The sequence below is a fragment of the Astatotilapia calliptera genome, chromosome 7 (genome assembly GCF_964374335.1).
Source record: "Astatotilapia calliptera chromosome 7, fAstCal68.1, whole genome shotgun sequence".
Classification (NCBI taxonomy): domain Eukaryota; kingdom Metazoa; phylum Chordata; class Actinopteri; order Cichliformes; family Cichlidae; genus Astatotilapia; species Astatotilapia calliptera.
Genome location: NC_137428.1, coordinates 18,234,563 through 18,257,228, shown reverse-complemented (window position 1 = coordinate 18,257,228; position 22,666 = coordinate 18,234,563). Strand labels below are relative to the sequence as shown.

Genomic DNA, 22,666 nt, shown 5'->3' with positions numbered 1-22,666 from the left:
TAGCCCCACGCACGGGGCGATCAGGGGTAGCTCGTTAACGGAGATTTGCCGTGTTGTGGCGTTAACGTCATTTCAACGAGATTAACACTGACAGCACTAGTGGGAACACAACGAATATGACTGCGCGTTTACGCCGACATCATCCTAGTGCAAAGACAAGTGGAAGCAGACAAAAACAACAAGCATGCATGCTACAAACTTTACTCGAGTCATTTAGACAGCCGTTAGCACATGATTCTCCTTATGGGAACCTGATATGTTTAATATTGTGGCGAGCTCAGACAAGGAGGAGACGGAGGTGTCGTTTGGTCTTGCTTCCCGTGAGCTAGCCAGGGAGCACAGCCGTTTATTGACATCTGCAGAAGAACACTGCCTCTAGCTAACTGCTCAGCGCGGCAACAGCACAGCAACAACAACAACAACACACAGGGCGCCCTCTGACCCCGGAAGGACACACCGTCGCAGCGAGAGGGCGTCACCCGTCACTATGGCAACATGAACAAAACATAACTGTACAAACAGAACCCCGAACAGCCCTGACCCGCTACATAGCCCCCACCTAAAGGGTCAGTCGTCCCCGACGACCCCATTACCCCACACAAAGTCCTGCAAATGTCCAGGTGCCTTCTTTTGGCGCACCGGCCGGTCACGACCCGCGGGGGAAAAGTCACTCGGGTCAGAACATGGGGTGCCACCATCATCCCACTTCTGACACCAATGTGGCGAGCTTAGACAAGGAGGAGACGGAGGTGTCGTTTGTTCTTGCTTCCCGTGAGCTAGCCAGGGAGCACAGCCGTTTATTGACATCTGCAGAAGAACACTGCCGCTAGCTAACTGCTCAGCGCGGCAACAGCACAGCAACAACAACACACAGGGCACCCTCTGACCCCGGAAGGACACACCGTCGCAGCGAGAGGGCGTCACCAGTCACTATGGCAACATAAACAAAACATAACTGTACAAACAGAACCCCGAACAGCCCTGACCCGCTACAATATGCTGCTGAGAATATAGCCCAGAAGAAGCGTATAGTATAGCTTTTATTTTGGAAAGAGCCATTTTTCTGTAATAAACTCTCTTTTCCAAAGATGAGTGATTCCTCAATCAGATACAGGGCTCGCAAAATCACTAGCCCGACGTCCCGGGGCTAGCGATTTTTCCAGTCGGGCTACCAAAATCTATCTCTGCCCTGCCCGTCCGGCTATTGTAGGAAGGAAAAATATATGTCAATGCTTTTGCATTGTTTCGGCAATGTAGCTGGGTAATTATGTCATTGGCATCGATGAGCCACTGTCAATATGTGACATATTGAAATCGCGTTTGAATTTGCGCTTGTTTTTTGCTTTCACTTTGCAATCGCGCGAACTGTGTATAGAGAGCGACAGTACTGATTGGTGAGTGATGATAATTTGCGCACCAATTCCTCTGACATCGTCTTATCAATCGTTAGCTTACTATGCAAACATGACAAGTGAAATCTCCCGCAGCAAGCTTAAACATATGAGAGGTTGATCGCGCAGAGAATCGCTGACCGTTATGTGTGTGTGTGTGTGTAAAAGGAGCAGGATATATATTTTAGTTCTGCTGAGCCAAATAAGACAGGTCAGGGTTAAGAAGTGACAGCCAAAGAAAAGCTTACCACAAAACGGAAAAGTTATGACAAATCAGACTATAAGGCAAAAAGAAAGTGCAGGTTTATGGTTTCATGGACAAAATAATTTCTGTGGCTGCAATATGACAAGCTATATAACCGCGGCTGCACATAAGTGGTCCGCAGGTGCGCATTCGCTGTCAAAAAAAAAAAAAAAAACGCGCACAAGATATGAAGTTGCAACGCGTGTTTGCATACATAAGTTTTTCTGGAGGAGGACAGACATTTGTTTAGAACTCTTAAAGATGTCGAAGAAGCTCCTTTAAGCAATTACTGTGTTGTTCCTCCACCTCTAAACAAATGTCAGAAGGAGTCCGAACCACAAAAGAAGCACGTATTCTCGGAAAAGTGGTTGCAGGAGGTGAGCTGGCTTCAAACAAATGATGAACGCACAGAGATGTGGTGCAGAATGTGCCGTGAAAATCCCACTCTAGTGGACAAAAACAGTGCTTTTTATATGGACGCAAACGTGCGTTGCAACTTCTTATCTGGTGCCCGTCTTTTATTTTGACAGCAAATGCGCACATGCGGACCACTTATGTGCACCCGTGTAAATAACATAATGTTCTGTCGGGTGTGTTGTTGGTTTTCTCTCGATTTCTGAGTCAACAAGCGCCTTTGTTACTGGGACCAATCATTTTAAGAAAGGCCCCCCATTAGAACCCATGAGAAATGCAAGAAATACATTATTGCTCAGTCTGCAATATCTTTCCCAGAACAAACACCAATTGCAAATAACATACTAAAAATAAACCTGAAAAATCTGTTTAGAACAGCGTACTATGTTGCAAAGAGTGAACTACCACTGGCAAAATTTAGCAGCGTTTGCAAACTTCATAAAGCAAATGGCCTAGATCTTGGTTCCACTTGCCTCTTACCCGTGACTTCAGTGGAAATTTCAAATTCAGGATCTCACACAGACTGATTCAAGTCCTACACAGTTCTTACAAGTTCATAGAAATTTCTGTTCAATTAGAACCAAGTATTTGAGTTGATGATTGTAATTTTTATACAATGTTGTAATTTGTTTTTCAACAATTTTTTTGATTAATGTGTTGTTTCCTTTACAATATTATACTTTAATGTATAATATTGTAAAGGAAACAAAACATCAATCAAAAAATTGCTCTCTTTTTTATTCGGGCTACTTAAATTTATTTTGGGCTACCAAAAACTGAAGAGTCCCTGCCCAAAGGGCTACCAGGGATTTTGAAATTTTGAGAGCCCTGAGATAAATTTATTTTTGTAATTACTTTTGTTTCAGCAACATTCAATTTAAAAACTGTACTTTTGAGTTAAAATATATATTTATAATTTTAATAAATGACAAATTAAAAAGGCATGAACATTTTTTTGTATCGAAAAAATATCGAACCCTGACACCAAAGTATCGAACCGAATACTATATATATATATATATATATATATATATATATATATATATATATATATATATATATATATATATATATATATATATAATGGAATGCCCTTTAGGAAAATATTATATATATATATTCCAACCAAAGTCTGAATATATAGAATGAAACTTGAATATATAGAATGATCTTCTGAATATATAGAATGAAACTTGAATATATAGAATGATCTTTTGAATATATCGAATGAAACTTGAATATATAGAATGAAACTTGAATATATAGAATGATCTTTTGAATATATAGAATGAAACTTGAATATATAGAATGATCTTTTGAATATATAGAATGAAACTTGAATATATAGAATGATCTTCTGAATATATAGAATGAAACTTGAATATATAGAATGATCTTTTGAATATATCGAATGAAACTTGAATATATAGAATGAAACTTGAATATATAGAATGATCTTTTGAATATATAGAATGAAACTTGAATATATAGAATGATCTTTTGAATATATAGAATGAAACTTGAATATATAGAATGAAACTTGAATATATAGAATGATCTTTTGAATATATCGAATGAAACTTGAATATATAGAATGATCTTTTGAATATATAGAATGATCTTTTGAATATATAGAATGAAACTTGAATATATAGAATGATCTTCTGAATATATAGAATGAAACTTGAATATATAGAATGAAACTTGAATATATAGAATGATCTTTTGAATATATAGAATGAAACTTGAATATATAGAATGATCTTCTGAATATATAGAATGAAACTTGAATATATAGAATGAAACTTGAATATATAGAATGAAACTTGAATATATAGAATGATCTTTTGAATATATAGAATGAAACTTGAATATATATACGGTGGTCCCCGTGGTAATCGGAGCACTAGGTGCGGTGACTCCCAAGATAGGCGAGTGGCTCCAGCAGATCCCGGGAACAACATCGGAGATCTCTGTCCAGAAGAGCGCAGTCCTGGGAACAGCTAAGATACTGCGCAGGACCCTCAAGCTCCCAGGCCTCTGGTAGAGGACCCGAGCTTGAAGGATAAACCGCCCGCAGGGGCGTGCTGGGTGTTTTTATATATATATATATATATATATATATATATATATATATATATATATACACACATATATACATATAAAACTGGGTCTTATATATAAGACCCAGTATAGTAAAGCTTGTGTACTTTTGAAATGAATTACAATCAACACAAGTAATTAGAGGCTTAAGTTGTCAAAATGAGAGTTGCACACCTGCAGCGACAACTCATTAAACGGTAAATAAATAAACGATTGATTTATTTAACTGGTGAAACATTGTGTAATAATCTTATTTTGCATTACTGCAATTTTCCACAGCAGTGGTCATTAATTGAATTAATTGAATCATAATGTGTATGCAGTAATAAGAACAAAAGTATTGCGCTCTACTTCACTAAGCACGGAGTAGGCATATCAGAGGAGGGGGTGGGGGAACCAGGCAGGCAAGTCGAGCTACACGGCATCACACCATACACACAAAACATACCCCACTCTTCTGCTCACATCATATACCAAGCACACCCTCTGAATTTAAGCAGAATCTTTTTTCCCCTCTGACATGTCAGTGGCACTGTTGCCTTGCTTTGCTGCCTCCTGTTTCAATCAATCCACCGCCCCAGCATACACCTGTAGGCTCTGGTGGATATTTACTTATCACTCCCCAGGTTTTCTGTGTAGTATATTTGTGAGCTTGGAGCCTAGATGCAGAACTCTAAATGTTTTCTGCTGCTGATATGAATCAATCATTTTAAATGGGAGCTGCCTGACTGCATTGATTGTGTGGAATCTTACTGGGAGATTTGGCCCAAATTAGTTTGTACACATAAAATTAATCATTAAATAAAGTGGATCATATTTTGCATACTTCCCTAGTTAAGATTTAATGCTCTGAGATACAGTAGACAACATTACAGGCTACATGAGAAAAACGGAAAACTGTTGAATACAATAAACTAGTATACAGTATAAGCCGGTGCTGACTGACATACCCTTACAAACCTAACTTGTTTTTCTTTTTACGGATGGAATCCTGTTAAGCCTTTTTACACACTAATGCAATAATTGATTGATTTTTCTATTCAGCTGGTCACAGTGGTTCCACATATACAGCACTCTGGGAATTATCACATAGATGTTGACTGAGGAAGAGACACCAGAATCAAAAGTTGCTTTTTACTGATGCTGTTCCTCTGAGACAAGCTGTAACTGTGGACACACCTGTGAGTCAAACTTTGCAAGACAGACAGATACAAGAGTTTGTGTGTGAATGAAAAGAAAACCAGTTCAATCAATAGACATTATATACTGTATACTCATAGGCTACCTGTTTCCCTGCACAACACAAATCTGATCAGCCAATCAGATGCTGGCAGCTCAGCATATTTAGCCATACGGACATGATGTCAAGATGTCCTGCTGATCTTCAAACGAGCATGAGAATATGGAAGAAATGTGATGTGAGTGACTTTGAACATGGCGGGGTTGTTTGCCCTTTAGTGCAAACTGAGCATCATTAAATGCCACATGCATGAGTATTGTTACTGTGTCCATCCTTTTATGAACACAGTGTACCGATCTTCTGATGGCTGTTTCCAACAGGATAATGCACCATGTCACAAAGCAACAACCTGAAACTAACAAGGTGTGCCTAATAAAATGTCCAATTTCCTGAAGTCTACACATCTATATGCCTGTGAAGGTTCTCAGTCATCCATGTCATCGTAGTCAAAGGAGCTTGCAAAGAAAAGCGTCTGGACTTCTTTAAGTTGCTTGAAGACGTTTCACCTCTCATCCGAGAAGCTTCTTCAGTTCTAAGGTCAAATGGTGGGAAGTCCCAGATTTAAACCTAGTGGGAGTATCCCCCCGCAGAGGGACAAAAGGACCCCCTGATGATCCTCTAATCGCCTGAGCCAAGGTGTGAAACTGGGTGTGGGTCCCAATCAGCCAGAGTTTCGGGTGAGCTCATTGTGAAACCTGGCCCCACCTAATCATGCGAATTCCTGAGATCAGATGGCCAAGGATGTGAGTGGGCGTTAAGGCATCTGGATTATAGATGGCAGAGAGTTGGTGTCGTAAACCACCGCCTCTGTTCAAAGATGGTCGCTCACAGTGGACATAGATGGCTTCTTTCACTCCTCTTTCAAACCATCTGTCCTCTCTGTCCAAAATGTGAACATTGGCATCCTCGAAAGAGTGTCCTTTATCCTTAAGATGCAGATGGACAGCTGAGTCTTGTCCTGTGGAGGTGGCTCTTCTATGTTGTGCCATGCGCTTGTGAAGTGGCTGTTTGGTCTCTCCGATGTAGAGCTCTGGGCATTCCTCGCTGCACTGTACAGCATACACCACATTGTTAAGTCTGTGTTTTGGAGTTTTGTCTTTCGGGTGAACCAGTTTTTGTCTGAGCGTGTTGCTGGGTCTGAAATGCACCGGGATGTCATGCTTGGAGAATCATCTCCAACTCAGCCGCAGCTTCATCTGTGACTAGCGGAACTTTCAAACAGCCAGTCTCTGCATTAAATGGGTCGACGAGGAACGTAATCTGTGGCCTTTTCAATTGTAGATCATGGAACCGGGTCACAAAGCGTTCGTGCAAGTTTTCAATCAGCGTTGCATATCTGGCTCTTTGCTTACTCAGGGCAGCGCTGGCGACTTGCCCGCTGGCTTTTAGCAGAGTGGAAAAATGCGTTAAATCTCCCTTTTGAATATGTGTCTTGAACAGCTTCAGTTTGTTGACAAACACAAAAAACACACTTTGCACCAGGTCAGGCAGCATTTTTAACTTACCCTGCAGGGTCAGGTTCAGTCTGTCCAAGTGACACAGCATGTCGACCAAAAAGGCCAGATCCATAATCCACTTGAGGTCCGAGAGCTCGGGATAGTCCTTGTCCTTCTCTTCCATAAACAGTTTCACGGCATCCAAAAGCTCAAAGAAGCGAGAGAGTACCTGGCCTTTTGACAGCCACCTCACAGTGCAGTGCAGCGGCAGGTCACCTGGAAGCCCTTGGTCCAGCTCAGCGATGAGATTCTTGAATTGCCTGTGGTTAAGCGCATGTGTGCGGATATAGTTGACGATTTCCATCACAGGCTTCATGACGTTACCTAAATTCAATGATTTAGACACGAGTTGCTCCATGTGGATGATGCAGTGGAAATTCCAAAAGTCAGGAATAGTTTGGTCAGCTTTGCACAGCCCACAAGCCCGTTCACAGATCCCATCATGGCTGGTGCTCCATCCATGGCTATTGCATTTAATTTCGTTATGGGCAGATTTGCTTTTTCAAATGCAGCCATCGCGGTTTCTTTCACATCTATGCCACGGGTTCAATATCCAGGAGTTTTTCTTTGATCACACAATCGTTTGACACAGACCGTGCAAATATTGCCAACTGAGGCTTGTCTTGTATAACACAACTCTCATCCAATGCCACACCAAAATACTCACATGCTTGAAGGTCAGAGTGTAACTGTGATTCAATAGCCGTGTTAATGTCCGATATTCTGTGTTCAACAGTGTGGCGGCACAGTTGGACGTCTGATACCATGCGTTTTAATTTGTCGTTTTCAGGAGACAAGATTTCAACAACGTCACTGAGGCATTTTTTAACGAACTCCCCTTCACTGTATGGCTTTTTAGCCCGTGCAAAGTTCCAAGCCAGCTGATAGGATGCGAGCGTTATGGTCTCTGACCGCTTGGTATATTTTTGGAAAAATTGTATCTGCTTTTCTGCATGACTTTTCAAAGTGGCCAACTCGTGCTTGCGAAGTTCAGTCCCTTTTGGAAATTCCTGGTCGATGTTAGCATGGAGTGAGCTGAAGTGGCGCTGAAGATTTGAAGCTTTGAAATGCGCTAATGACGTCTGATATATAAGGCAGAATGGCTTGCCATTGCGTTCAACAAAAAAATAGAAACTCTCTGTTAAAAACGTCCTGTGTTCATCTTCATATTGTCTTTTTGCTGTGCATTTTTTCCTGCCATTTTAAGGGCCAACTTGCTCCTACTGGGAAACTTTGCGGTATTTTCATCTCACACACATGCGCATTTGATGAAAATACCGTATTGAACTCAAGTGATGCAAACGTGCACATTTTAAAACAACAACACAAAAAAAAAACCACAAAACACAAACACAAACTTTGATATGAACGTAAGAGCCGCATGAAACCAGGCAAAGAGCCGCACGCAGCTCAAGAGCTGCCGGTTGGCCACCCCTGGTATAAAGTATAAAGACACCTTTTTGGTTAATTGTTGAAATTCTTCAAGATGAAACATACGATGGACCCAACAACATGCAGACATTATGAGGTTGGTGAAGGATTCATTAGCTTTGCTAATGATTTCTATTTTTCCTTTTTTTATGCTTTTAACTTTCCCTCACACAACTTCTAACTGAACTCTAGTGGTCATAAAAGATTAAAGTGTCCGCAATAGCCTGTCTTTCTTTCACACTAGTTATAACTCTTGGACTACCTGCTTCCCATTCGTCCCTTATATAATCCTTAGTCCCTTAATTACTTAATCCCACATAATCCTTTCATGGCGAGAAAGGCATTTCTTTCTGTGTTAATTCATGAAGCTGAAAAAGTGAACTGAAAAAGTAATGCTCTTTTCACAATACCTCTTGAAAGCAGCCTGTCCTTCGAGCCTAGAGTTTAGCCTGCTATTGTCCCAGCTGCCGTAGTCAGAGTTTTATAAGAGACAGATACAGAGGCCAAAATAGCAGCACAGCGGTGAATGGCTAGTGTGAAGGGATTAATCAGAAAAAGACAGTTTAATAATTTCTAAACTAGAAAAGTGGGGTGCAGCTGTGTTTTCTAGCAAGCATTGAACTTCTCTTATGCAAATAAATAAATATATATATATAAATAAATGGTGGCTCCACCGCCATAAGAGGTGAAACAAAGCAATACACACCAGAGTGGAAAGAGAGAGCGAGAGATGCAACAATGAAGCGGGAGAATAATGGGAGTGTGGAGAGAAGATTCTTGTGCTTGTAGAAATATCCAGAGTGGTCTTTTTTTGACAGTGGGTTAAGAGGCTATTGCTAAGCCACAGACATATTTATTTTTTCATTCACTCTCCTTCCATTGTTGTCCTAGCGGGACAGATGGAGTGGAGTCTTTTGGAGTCCAATCCAGTTCTGTCGTCCTTTTCCTCTTTCATGCAGCTGTTTGTCATCTTACTGACAGTTGCCTGCCACACAATGTGCCGAACCTCTAACAACACTAAAGCTAATCCAATAGTGCATTTCATTTCTATTTTCACTGCAGCTAGATGCAAGGGAACCTTACATAGCAGAGATGTGGCGAGAATGTCCTTATCCTTCTCAGCGCGGCTTAGCTCGTGCTTGAGAGATGATGTGGCTTCAGTCGCTGCCTTCTACCCTCCGTCTTTTCCCAGTTTAAAATGTGATCACTCTTGAAGAAAGCAGCCTCTTTCTGCTCTGCAGGAGGTGGAACAAACATCACCCATTTAAAGAGTCTTAGTTGAGGACTGGATTTTTTTTCTTTTATGGAGACAGCGCGTGGCAGAGGAAGCATGTGTGTGCTGTTGTGGAAAGAGGTGGGCACCATAATTGGATCTGAGGTGTGGTCAAACAGTTTTACAAATAGGCAGGTTTTAACAAAAAGTTTGTAACACCAACAAATGACTATGTGAACGATTTCACAAAGATCTGCGTATTTTTCACTGAGGCCGTTTTGTTTTTTTATTTTAAAATCCAATTTGTATATATTCAAATATTCAAATCAAATGTTCCTGAAACGAGCAAGCGTGGGGGGGATGAAAGCCTGCAGAAAACCATGAACTTCAACAGAAAGAAAAAAGACCTGGATTTAGTCATGTTACGAATAAATCACCTTAAATGTCATTTGTAATGGTTGTATACTGTATAACAGAACATTTTGGCAGGACGAGCAACACAAATCGCCCCCCACCGTTCTCATGTTTAGGGTAGGTTAGGCAAGGTTAAATTGCATATCCCCCAGATATCCACACTAACTCTTCTTATTTAATGATGCGGAGGAGGATGGCTTACTTTACAGAAGTGCTAGTTTGGCTCTGTCAGGTGTATTTTCACACTAAATTTTAGGAGGAAGGTCACATATAAGAATGTGTTATTATTATTTTCTGGAAGACGTTGCACAGGACAGGAGGAAATCTGACTGCGGACTGATCTCAAGGAGCCGGACTTTTGTTGTAATGTTTTAAATGAGTAGACGTTCCCCTTTTTCAAGGTCTTACAAAGTTTTTCTTCGGATATTGTGTCCTTTTTTAAAGCCCTTTTACACTGACCAGTGAATCATTCAAGTATTAAGTAAAAGGTCCTAACTCAAAGGATGAACCTGTTAATGATATGCGATACTGCAAATTTTTGTATTGATTGAATACCAAGTATTGAAGGCCAGTATTACCAATACAAATACTAATAGTTTTAACTTATAAAGTCAATTTATGTAGCAGAGGGAAGTGTCATGATTTCTGAGATGAATCATTATCAATTTTCTGAATTCTAATCACAGTTTATTGACCACTGAATCACTGTGATTTTTACTTTCCATAGGAATCAGTTAACACCATAAAACAAGCCTTTCAGCCTTTTCTGTATTTGAAACTGGGTTTTTTTTGGAGATGTGGAATGTAAATGTGTCTGTCGCTAAAGCACTTTGGACCAACTTCAGTTGTTTAAATGGGCTGTGTATGTAATAATGAAACAGACCTGACAGTCAACACAAAAAGGTTATTATATTCAAACATTTTTCATAGCTCATGTTTAATTTCCAATAAAATAATGTATGAATTGTACCACATTTCAGTGGGCAGAATATATTATCTGAATGTCTGAATATAGTCTAAAGATAATTGGTCTGCTAATGTAGCAAGTATGACGACCAATAACACTTTAACATTAACTAATGCTGAAGCTCCAACATCAGTCATGATTGAAGCTTTACTTTCACCAATATATAGGCTACCTGGTTATTCTTTGCCTCTCTGAAAGACTGTGACAGCAGGCTCTGGGTCCGTCTGAGGGATTTACTTCCTCCTCTCTTCAATTCTTTCAGTGCTTGTTCTCTTTTTAGTGGTCCTTTATGTCTTTATATAAGTCGGTGGTGTTGCCACAGTAGTGAATTTCCTTCCAACACACATTGCAGTTTGCAGTTATTTAATGTAATGGTGTAAAGTGCTTCAACACGATGCTTGCATTCAAAGAAGAACTTTGAACATCCTTCAAGAAGCCTGGAGAACTATTCATTAAGACTACTGTGAAGAAAAGTGTGACTGTTTATCTTTTAGAACTGTTCCTTCTTAAGTCAGTAAAATAAAGACTTGCTTTTATTCTGTTAATGTTGTGAATCTTTGAGTAAAGAAGGGAAAGTACAGTTCCTTCTGATTAAAAGGGTTGTATGAGACTATCTAAATACTTCTAAATACTACTGATTTATGTTTCCTGCTTACTTGTAAGGCCAATAGAAATAGAAAATAATGGCCTCTGAATTATTGTGGGGCTAAGTAAAATTTTGATAAGCTTGATTAAAAAATGCAATGTAATTTTCATCTACTATATGCAAATGAATATTAAATGCAAATCCTAGTTGATATAATTAAAGGAAAAGGTTAATTTTAGCATTGCTCAGTAGAATTTGTCCACTGGAACCAGTTGTAAATGCCAAATAGCCAATGTACAACTAGCCAATGTACTCTAGTATTGGGTACTGTGGATTTATTGGCCCACGTGGCACCACAGTTTGTTTCCATGGCAGAAGGATGTGGTTCTTGCCTTATGTGTGTCATGTGAGTATCTGTAACTCACAACTGAATTGATTTAAAGGTTGCAGAGGCCTGAAGCCTACCCTTGCTGCAATAGTTTAAGAGGTGGGGGACAGCCGGACAGGTCGTCAGTCTGTAAAGAGCGTTAGTTTGAAGCTGAAATTCTTAATGTGTATAATAACCCAAGTTAAGGAAGGGACGGAGAAGGTGCCAGTGTTGTGAAAAACTATGAACTGGAAATGACAATCCACATATTCTCAGGTTGCTTTTGTGTTTTACACCAGTGTGTGCGCGACAACAAGTGTACATGATCCATCTGCACACGAGGCCTCTCGTTCTCCATCGCTGTGTATTTGTGGAGGAAGGTGAACGAGCCCCACCCACAGTGAAAGTCAGGAGCATCGAAGCAGTGGAACAAGAAATTACAGCAGAATGACTTCCGTCTTATAAAACTGAAGCTTTCTACACAGCAGACACGATTCCTCTCTTGGTTAGTAGTTATTTTAGTGCATTCTCGGGTCTGTCTTTTCATCCTCCATTTCTCTTTACTGTTCTTGAATGTTGCGATGGAGCATCTCCCAGCTGTTAACTGTTATGTTACCTGCACTTTTGATTAAAGCCGCAAGTAAGAGGGATCGCATTTAATAGAGGTCCATTCTCCCTGCACTCATCATTGCTCCCAGTGGTCGTTGATAAATCAATATGCAGGACATTTTTACTGGTATAGCACCCAGCTCTGTCTACAAAGTTATGAATATAAATATACATTTGTCTTTACGTGTGCTTTTGCATTAAATTTGAAATATAAAAGTTGTATAACTTACAGCTCAAAGCTCACATTACTTTGCATGTATATATGATTTATGTCATTTCAAGTGACTTTATGGCTTTGAGTATTTAAGGTCCAGCTAAAAATAAAAAAAATAATAATAACAGTAATAATAACTCTCTCAGAATTACAGAAATAACTTACAAATTCAATGTTTTGTCATCCCAGGATGCCAGGACGTAAATTACTGCCTGTCAGAAAACACTGGCAATGGCAATATTAGACTCGGAGAGGTAACGGTCCTCTTCTAAAAAGGGAACAAGGTCCACATTTGGTAGCTGGAGGGCTGTTGGTGAAATAAGTCACCAGTTAGTCAGCCAAGAGCCATTGATTTGTGTCCAGTTTGGGAGCATTGTGCTTTCCCCTTTCCGTTTCACTTGCTTTTTGCTTTGGTTTTCACTCACTGGTCTTATTAAGCACAAAACAAAAACAAAAAGAGACCTACTTGGTTACAATTAGGACAAGATTGTGGTTTGTGGTGAAATGCTCCATTTAACAACATTATCCCTGCAAATTAAATAACGACACTAACCCAGTATGTTAAATTTGACGCCACAGGGTCTTTCATATTTGTAACATGCACGTCACCAGTGCCAAAATCCAGTGTGTATCAGTGTGTGTTTGTAAGTTGGCAGTGGCTTTAGAAAAAACAAAAAACAGCTGCATATGAGTCCCCGGAAATGTTTTGCTTGAAATTTCTTTGGTTAATTTATAGGATCCACTGCTTGCCCACTGCATACTTTCTTTCCACTATTTTCAACCACACACACACATATGTTTCTTTCATATGTTCATAAATAGTATTAGTAATGTATGAAGCATATGGTTCCTTCAGTCTTGTAGGATCTCTATGTCCTAATTAGACAGCTTAATTTATTTTGACATGATTACTTTTGTCTATTTAGAACATACAGTAATTATCAAGGCTTTCTGGTGGTCGATACTTAATAATAAAGGAATTCACCCAATGTTTTCCAACTTAAGTTGCAATATAGGAAACTTGTGAACAGATGCATGTATGAATGCATACTCATAGCACCATCAAAGAAAAAGGAGTGGCTGCATAAAGTACTTTATTTTCTCATTTTTAGATACGGTTCACCGTGCCCACCCCTCCCAGACTCGCCCACAAGAGACTTCCATTAATTCAGCACAACCCTCTCAAGGCTTCATCAATGTTAATCAGAGCTAAACATAACATTAGATTCATTTCAGCTGTTTTGAAAAAGGCTCGAAGGCATGCATATACATGCATGGCTACGGGATGTTTGTTTGTGTGAAAGTGTGTGCAGTCGAGAGGCTTTGATAAAATCAGTGCTTGAAGGGGGGGCAAGAACATTACATGCACTTATAAACTTTACGTCAAGTTATGCGGTGCTGTTAACACTGTTATCACGCGAGCAGCTGTTACATCCAGAGAAGCCTGCTGCTACTGCTTATTCTCACATTTAGATATATTCATTTCCTCTAAGAAAATTAATATGAGCCGAAGCTAGCACCCATTGTGGATTATCATCAATGTAATGTATCAAATATTTCTTTTCATGTTATATCTACATGAATATTTGCTATTTATGATAAATATGTATTTTTGAATGCATTTTGGATTTTTATTTTTTATAAAGTTTTTTTCTTTCACTTTTCTACAGTTTATGATTATATTAAGTAAAGAAAACAGCTTTGAAAATCAGTGGCAATGGGTCTGATGGAGCGATAGATTCCAGTTTTTAAATTGTGATTCAAATAGCCATAAATACATACAGAGGAGAGGCATAAGTGAGTGTCTACAGCCTCCTTAAAAGCACTGAGGCTCTGTCATGGTTTGGGTCTACAGTTGAGCAACTGGTGTTGGATATCACGTCAAAATTGATTAACTTATTTACACAGAGAAGTATAGATATTGATCCAGCATGGAATGCTATCTGATTGGCAAAAGTGACATTTTAGCATAACAATCATCCGAAACACACTGCCAATGCAATAACAGCATATCTGGAGAACACACAATGAAACACTATCAGTCATGAATACATGTATACATGTCACCCAACAAAATGCATCCTCACCTGCAACACCAAGCTTTGGTCAAAGTTGTAGGCACTGGGCCGACCTTCCAGTGTGGAGAAAGCCACGTTTCCTCCAGTGAGGGGCGAGATATCGCTGAACTCGTCTGTACATAAAGCAGTCCTTTCATCATCCCCTGGGCGAATGTAACCTTTAGCGTCTCTCTCATAGGTCTTTCGACAAGAAGCGCTGTAATACTGGTAAGGTAACCAGGGCCCATCGTTTTCTGTACGCTTGTAGATGGCAAAGCTCTCTGGTCGACTGGTGTAGAATTTCAGTCGTATGTAGGTTATCTCAAAGGATTTCCCTGTGAAAAACAAATAAAATATGAATTAAAAGGTCTAAATGAGTACAGACAATTTCAGATTTAATTTGTGAAAAAGAAAAAAGCAATCACTGCAACTAATAGCTCGAACACAATTGAGGAGATGCAACCAGATTTTTCATTTGACTTGCTGTTGAGGATTTAGCAAATCTGCTCGTCTTGTGCTGTATTTGTTGCATCGTAAATGAAGAAATACAAAGTGTTGGTTCAAAATACATCAACTAGATCAGCGGTCCCCAACCTTTTTTGCACCACAGCCCGGTTTAATGTCAGACAATATTTTCACGGACAGGCCTTTAAGGTGTCGCAGAAAAATACAACAAAATAAAATGATTCAACCCAGACAAAAACAAAAATAATAATAAACATGAATTCACTGTCTAATTGTGTAACTTTACTCACGAAAAGGCCCTTTAATGCTCTCTGGTTGCTATGGTAACATATAAATATTTCTTTCAAAATAAGACACACAACTACAACACGGAAGAAGACCAAGGGAAACTGAGTTAACGATAAAAACCCTGAAAGCCATAAATTTTACACCCGAGCCTCAACTCTCGCACCTCGGTACCAAACAACTCACAGACTGGTACCGGTCCATGGCCCGGGGGCTGGGTACCGCTGACCTAGATACATTTGTGATGGTATGAGAGGAAGAGGTTATAAAAGGATGCCACTAACAGTTGCCCACCGGTTTGCATGCCAGAGTCAGGAGGGGATATTTTTCTTTACAGCACTTCCTGTTTAGACACCTGCAGTAGGGAGGTCAGTGATTAATGCTATAGCTCTTGTCCTAATATAGAAAGCTGACATCTTCTTCCTGAATCAATGCTTCTTTTTGATTGAGGGGTGTTATTACCCCCACTGTTTACTCATTGTTGACAGTTCAAACAATAACCTTGGAGCCATATCGTGGGGGATTAACTGGGTAGACACAAAATGAAGTCATATTGAGACCAGAATGAGAAGAAGCATGTAGAAACTCTCTTAACAGTCTTCTTCAGTGCACTCTGGGGTATTTTTTCTACATCATTAGATACTAAGTCTCAATCGCTCTGCACATTCGTGGAGGGGTGCTATCCGCTGGTACAGCCGTAATGACATCTGTTGCTATTTTTCTGCCAAGTCAGAGCTAGGCATCTTTGTCTCTTGTCTCTGCAGAAATCTCTAATGGTATCATTCCTTTGGGATCTCTAAGATCATTTAGCTTTCATTTACTCACTGCGTGAGGTGAGCTCAGCCCTGCTGGGACTCAGGCAAGAGACATAAAAGATGCACAATATGAAGCAATTGTTGGATATCCCCTGTGATGAAATGTAGACTAATTGCAAATGATATTTGTATGTTTTTATGCCTAATGTTTAATGATTCATGATCCATATTCACTCAGGAGTGCATTAAAATATTCATTAGTTTATGTGGGCACAGCAAAGGGATTTTTTAGTTGTTGAACTTAATTTAGCAAAGTAACATATAACAAAAGAATACCTGTACACTGTGTACAATGGTGAAATGCATCCAAATAAGTAGCATTCTTACACTTCAGGGATGTAAAATGAACATCTAATCCTTTTTATGAATAATGTACAATTATATTTTACTATCATGAAAAACTCTAAAAGTTATACAATATTAAGTGGTCAAAGAAGTGTATTAAAAATCATACTCCCTGAAAGTAGTGTTGTAGATATGTACTACTTGTAACTTAATACCAAGGGGGACGCTATTGAGCACTGAAAATTAAGTTTGCACGGCCGGTAAAACAGCTTTCTTTGACTTTACAGAGCAGATCTAGAATCATGTGCATTAAAGATCCAGCCTAAGCTTTCAATGTTTTCTCCAGATACACAAACGCACCGTGGATATTTTGACAATGTTTACTGAGAATAAGCGTCGTATGCTGGAGAAGTTCAATGTCTGACTTGTTCTGACTCATCCATGTCAACTTGACACAGCTACTCTCATCTGCCCAGACTAAACCCAACACAAGCACTGTAGACTGTTTACATTCTGTTTAATCTCTGAGCGGAGATTTTTGAAATCAACAATCAAATATGGGAGTGGATTTGTCCTCTGATCACGCTATATCTCAGAGTTTGAGACCAATTCTTACTCTGTGACAGGATTACGTGTCCTATGTGAGCCGATGCTCAGGCTGTGAAGGCGTCCCGCCGAATGAGGCAGACTTTTATCGTTGTTTTACATCAGAAACAGGATGTTGCTTTTCTTTCACTGCGCTGAATGAGAACCAGCTGCAGACATCAGTGGGTGCTGTTAGAATGTGTATGTGTGTGTGTGTGTGTGTGTGTGTGTGTGGCTCATCCAGTCTTTGTGGGAAAAAACCTGACCCCAATTCCTTACCAGCAAACTGCCTGGCATTTTTTTTTCTTTTCCACCCCTTCTTCCTCATTATGTTTTGTTTACTCCCCTTGAAGCAGCCCGACTCCCCCTTTCCTCTTAACTCTTCCACAGACCCGCTCTGACCTGGCTGCAGTGTGTGTCCCTGCGTCCTACTGCTGTGTTTATCATCGCCGCATTTGCCTGCGTTCCCTTCGGAGAGCGCTTGTTTTGTTTGGAGAGGCAAAGGGAAACAGTGATGTCTAAAGAACCCCCCGCCAACTACCCAGATGGATCACACAGTTTTCATGTGAACCAAAAGTATGCCACGCATACAAAATTTAGGGATATTCAGTTACATAAAAGTGTGTGATATGAAAACTTAGACATCATTCACTTAGGAATACGGTGTCAGGATGGAAGCATCAAAGCCGCCGGGTATAGGAAAACAAAGTTGGCAGATAGGGCAGTGGGAGCAAAGGTCAGTTCAGTCTCAGGGAGACAGACTTGTAGGTGCTGGAATAGTTAGAAGAATAACAAACTCTCCAATAACAAAGAAAATACCTTTGCAGCAGCTGGAGCACTGCCACCTTTTTCCAGAAAAAGAACTAGCCAGAAAATATAAACAACAAAGCCTCAAAGCACAGTCAGACATCTGCTTGCTATTGGAAATCAATACTCTCCATTTGATTGAGGTACTTCCTGTTTTCGGAGCACGTGATGTAACCGCTCATCTGTGCGCTGACATTTTCAACTTCTCTCATCATTTTTGTCCTTGTCTCTTTTTTCTTTGAAACACATCTTTCTGACAGGGAGGACTCATCTTCCCTCTACTGCATAGGTAGGGGAAGATTGGGGGATAAAGAAAATGTATGAAATGTATGTGTGAACAAGTAAAAGCCTTCCCTGAATGCTATCAGCCCAAATAAACCCCTGCTACAAAGATACTATAGATACATGTTACAGACTATACACACTGAGAATATAGTTGGATAGATTTTACTCAAGTTCAGAAAAAAATCCATGCATTCCTCTTTTTACCAAGTGAATCAAAGCCCTCACTCCCAGGCAGACTAGGGCAGGCAAGTGGACACTGGCAGGCACTTCTCCAATAAACTTGTAACCCCAAACTGAGAATGCAGTCAAGCTATCTCCATTATAAAATATTTGATCTGCTGCTCAACCTCTGTATTTATTCTATTTGTTTATTGATAATATAGATAGCCTTCCAGTAGCTGTACATTAAAGCAATACATTATAAAATAGTAGGGCACAAACCAGAAGGTGAGGGCTTAGGGAATGTTTTAATAAGGTATTGTGTCAGAGTGAACTAACTCTGTTATGTAAACATATTTCTGGGAATACGTCTCTCAAGGTTATTGAGAAGAATATTTAGAATATTTAAATCAAACATGAAAACTGATTTATTAACATTTGCAACAATCAAATTACATGTTTAACACAAAACAGAGCATGTCTACGAGAGGCCAAACGGAGTGCAACTTAAGAAAACACCAGCAATAAGAAAAACGCTGCAAAAGCACACAAAACAAAACGGAAATGGGAAAAACGACAACGGAAATAGGAAAAAACACAAGGGAAGTGTTTCTGGGGAGACAATAACCCGACGGACCAGTTGCAGGAACCCCAAACATGGTAGGCATGATTTATCATGATTCATATAATACTGATGACGTATTTTTAGGCTAAAAGTTAGGCTAATACGCTTTCATCTTTTCTTTCCTCACAAAACCGATAGAACCTCCAGTTCTTTTAAGTGTCTCCCAGTGCAATTCTTAGCATATTTTGGTTCCTGCAACTGGTCCGTCAGGTTATTGTCTCCCCAGAAACACTTCCCTTGTGCTTTTGAAAATCAGTTTCTGTTTTTCCTATTTCCTTTTTGTTTTTTCCTATTTCCGTTGTCGTTTTTCTTACTTCTGTTATGTTTTGTGTGCTTTAGCAGCGTTTTTCTTATTGCTTGTGTTTTCTTAAGTTGCAGTCCGTTTGGCCTCTCAGGGCCACTGTACATGCAGTGTTGCCAACTTAGCGACTTTGTCGCTATATTTAGTGAGTTTTCAGACCCCCTTAGCGACAAATCTGGCAACTTTTTCTGGTGTTATTGGAGACTTATTTATCTTTTGCATTGTTATTAATAAACAGAGAAATTAAAATCTACAAACCCAATGTCGGATATAACAGAAAAAAGCAAAAAGCACTTGCTTGTCATTTTGTTGGAACAAAAGAGGCATTTGAATAAATTCCACCATTTGCTTCTTTGAATGAAGTTTGTTTTATAAAAATAAAACCCAGAGGAGATTTCTTGCAATGCCATTCTACTGAAATTGGCAACAATGTAATTAGAGTGTTTTTGTGAGATAGTTCCCATTTAATTTGAGTGAACTGAGTGGAACTGCAAAAATAATCATTTACACCTGCTTTTAACCCCAAAATAGCACTTTTGTCAACATCAGCACATAATAAAAAAATCAACAAAGACGTGAAAAAAAACCAATTGTTTTTTTCCCTACTTTTAGCATCTAAAAAGTATCAACTTTTCCTAAAGTTGACTTTGTGAAGTATGAGTTTCAGTTGCTAGGTATAGCTTAACTGGAATACAGACAGATCTCATTTTAGCATTCAGGACCATTGTCATTTTCAGAACTATTGTTAGCTGTGTAGGCTGATTTGTTGTGGGTGTGCTGTCTTGTTAACAACCTGCCTATGGCATAATATAGGAAGAAGACACTGCTGACTTCTCTTCATTTGGGAAAAAACAATTTTGTGTGTTTGGACTGTTTCTGTATTTTTTGCAGGCAGAATAAAGCCAAAAGAGGGGAGATCGGGAAATTTCTCTGTTCAGACTTTGAATCAAATGTGCTTAATATAATGCTCTGCATAAAAAGTAATTAAAATTACATCAGTGTTAAAATCGACGTTATAAGAAATAAGCTAAATATTTTTCCCGGGTATGTCAAATACATATATGAACCATCTTGGTGATAAGAGACCTTTAATTGCAGAAAGGCACACAAGCCCAGCTCAAAAAAATAAATGGAACGGGGAAAATAATTGCATAAAAAGATTTGTATTAATGCGTTTTAACAGTAATCGCCACATTTTAATTCAGTTATAGTGCCAAATGTGCTGTGCTGCTTATTTCAGCAGTTTTGCACAGCATGGTAATGGGATAATGATGTTAATGGCTGGAGTGAGAAATGTCAAATGTGTTCACAGTGCACAAAATGTGCGTCAGAGGCATTTTTTCAGGGGGAAAGAGGACACAAAGAAGGCAATTTAAAACAAAAACAAAACAAAAAAAATATGATTTAACTTGTGTGTCTGATTTGCAGAAAAAGTCCCAGGTAATGCAAATTAATTTACCTTCCTGACAAATATCTATTGCCTTCCAAATATGATTCATGTAAATGCCTCGCTAACTTCCCGTGTCCCTCTTCTTGTTATTCTTATTATTATAAGCTACTTATTGCCTACAGTTTCTCTAAAAAACACATGATGGCTTCAGTTTCATTCATAGTCAGTTCTATATCTGCAAAACTGTGAATTTAACCTGTAGCAGAAGATTAATGCTAATTTGTAATGACACCATGTGAAAGTGTGGATGTCAAGTTTTAAAAAAAAAAGGTTAGATAACAGTCTGATTTGTTTTTAATGCTATCTATGAAGGCTCTGTGATGTGGTGCTATCAAAGTTTGATTCTGGGCCAAATCATATTCTTAAAATAAGTTGAGTGGCAGCCAGAATTGAATGGGTTCATACTCCATGACAGCATGTGGGCTAAATTAACGATACTGTGAGCCTGAAGACCGTTACTTGGTGCCTGTTTATGCATGTCAGATGCAACTGGTTATCTTCATGTAAAATCCCACCAAATTCTCAGACACGCTCTTGTGAAAGTGTCCTCACTGAAATACCAGAAGTCTAAGCTATGTCTGGGCCAAAGTGTTAACCTCAGAGTCAAGGCGGCCTAACAAAAATCATGTGTTCTGCAGCACATCTGTGTTGGATTAAAGATTTCTCCATCAAAGGCCTCACAATACACAGAATAATGCATGAAGATATGGGTGTCCAGAAACCTAAAAAGCTGATGGTATCAAATTTCAGTGTGCAAAAAAAAAAAACCCTAACATGTACTGTATTTCTGTGAGATTCACACCAGACTGGAGTCTATCTGCAGTCTGTAGAGGCTCAGATCATCAAAACAGCAAATGCAGTCCCGTATTATAAACATATTTATACACAACATTAGTATAACAGAGACTATAAGTGAACTCTAGACATAGCTATTAGACCAAAGTAACGTAAAGACAGATATTTAAATTAAGTGTTCAGGATGTGTGCTCTTACCGAGGTGAAGGGTGAGGTTCACGGAGTTGGGATATTGGATACGAAAGTACATGGACTGACTTTGCCACCATGTGGGCTCCTCATTCCGGTGGAAGTCTGTCAGGAGGCTGGTATTGTGGCTTAGGTATGGATCTGAGGCATCACAGATGTGGCATGAACGAGTTGACCCTGTCTGCATGCAGTAGTCCTCAGGTGGAGAACCACACACATTGGAAGCCACCACCGTGCGACTGAAGGCAATATTCTCAAACTTGGGCATACAGCTGCTTGGCACACCCTCCTCATCATAGCAGGAGTCCATAGCAGCCCAAACAAAAAGGTGTAAGTGCAGATGAAGGGAGAGCAGAAGGGCAAGGACAAGAGGTCTCACAGTAAATGATGTATCCATGTCTACAGCAGTTACATTTACACTCCACAATCAAACATCCACACTATGTTTTGACAAAGTGATCCATACACATGAAGACCCTGATTTGAGAAAACAATCCAAGAATAGGAAATAGGTCCAGCTCAAAAGTTTCTTTGTCTGTTCTTTGTGGTGTGCCTCTGTTAGATCTCCCACATATGTTCTCCCTCTGTGGAGTGGAAGTTTATGCAGGAACTTCTCACATCGGGAGCAGCATGAGGCAGAGGAGGGACAGGGGTGGGGGCTTGAGGATCAAACGGTTCATATAACTTCTCCACCTGCTGGTCGATAGACACATTACACCATGACCAGCTTTAGATTTTGAGTGGATATGAGTGAAAAAATATCATCTGAAAGGAAGACACATTCAACATCCATTTAAATATTGCAGCACCGAGGTTTTTCCACCACCGAGTAAAAAACGTAACTGGCAGTTGGCCCCACAGTGGGGCGTTGTGA

At 39.6% G+C, this 22,666-nt stretch overlaps 1 protein-coding gene across 1 annotated transcript in view; it reads right to left on the bottom strand.

The window, feature by feature from the left end:
• The window catches only part of lamc3 (laminin, gamma 3), a 133,517-nt gene extending 111,109 nt beyond the window's left edge, over window positions 1-22,408 (bottom strand). Inside the window, exons 1-2 of the mRNA XM_026173353.2 lie at window positions 21,802-22,408; window positions 14,777-15,081 (exon numbers count right to left, since the gene is read on the bottom strand). Coding sequence (XP_026029138.2) covers window positions 14,777-15,081; window positions 21,802-22,189 — 693 coding nt within the window. The 5' untranslated portion in view covers window positions 22,190-22,408. The remainder of the gene's footprint in view (window positions 1-14,776; window positions 15,082-21,801) is intronic.
• Between the last annotated feature and the right edge of the window lie 258 nt (window positions 22,409-22,666).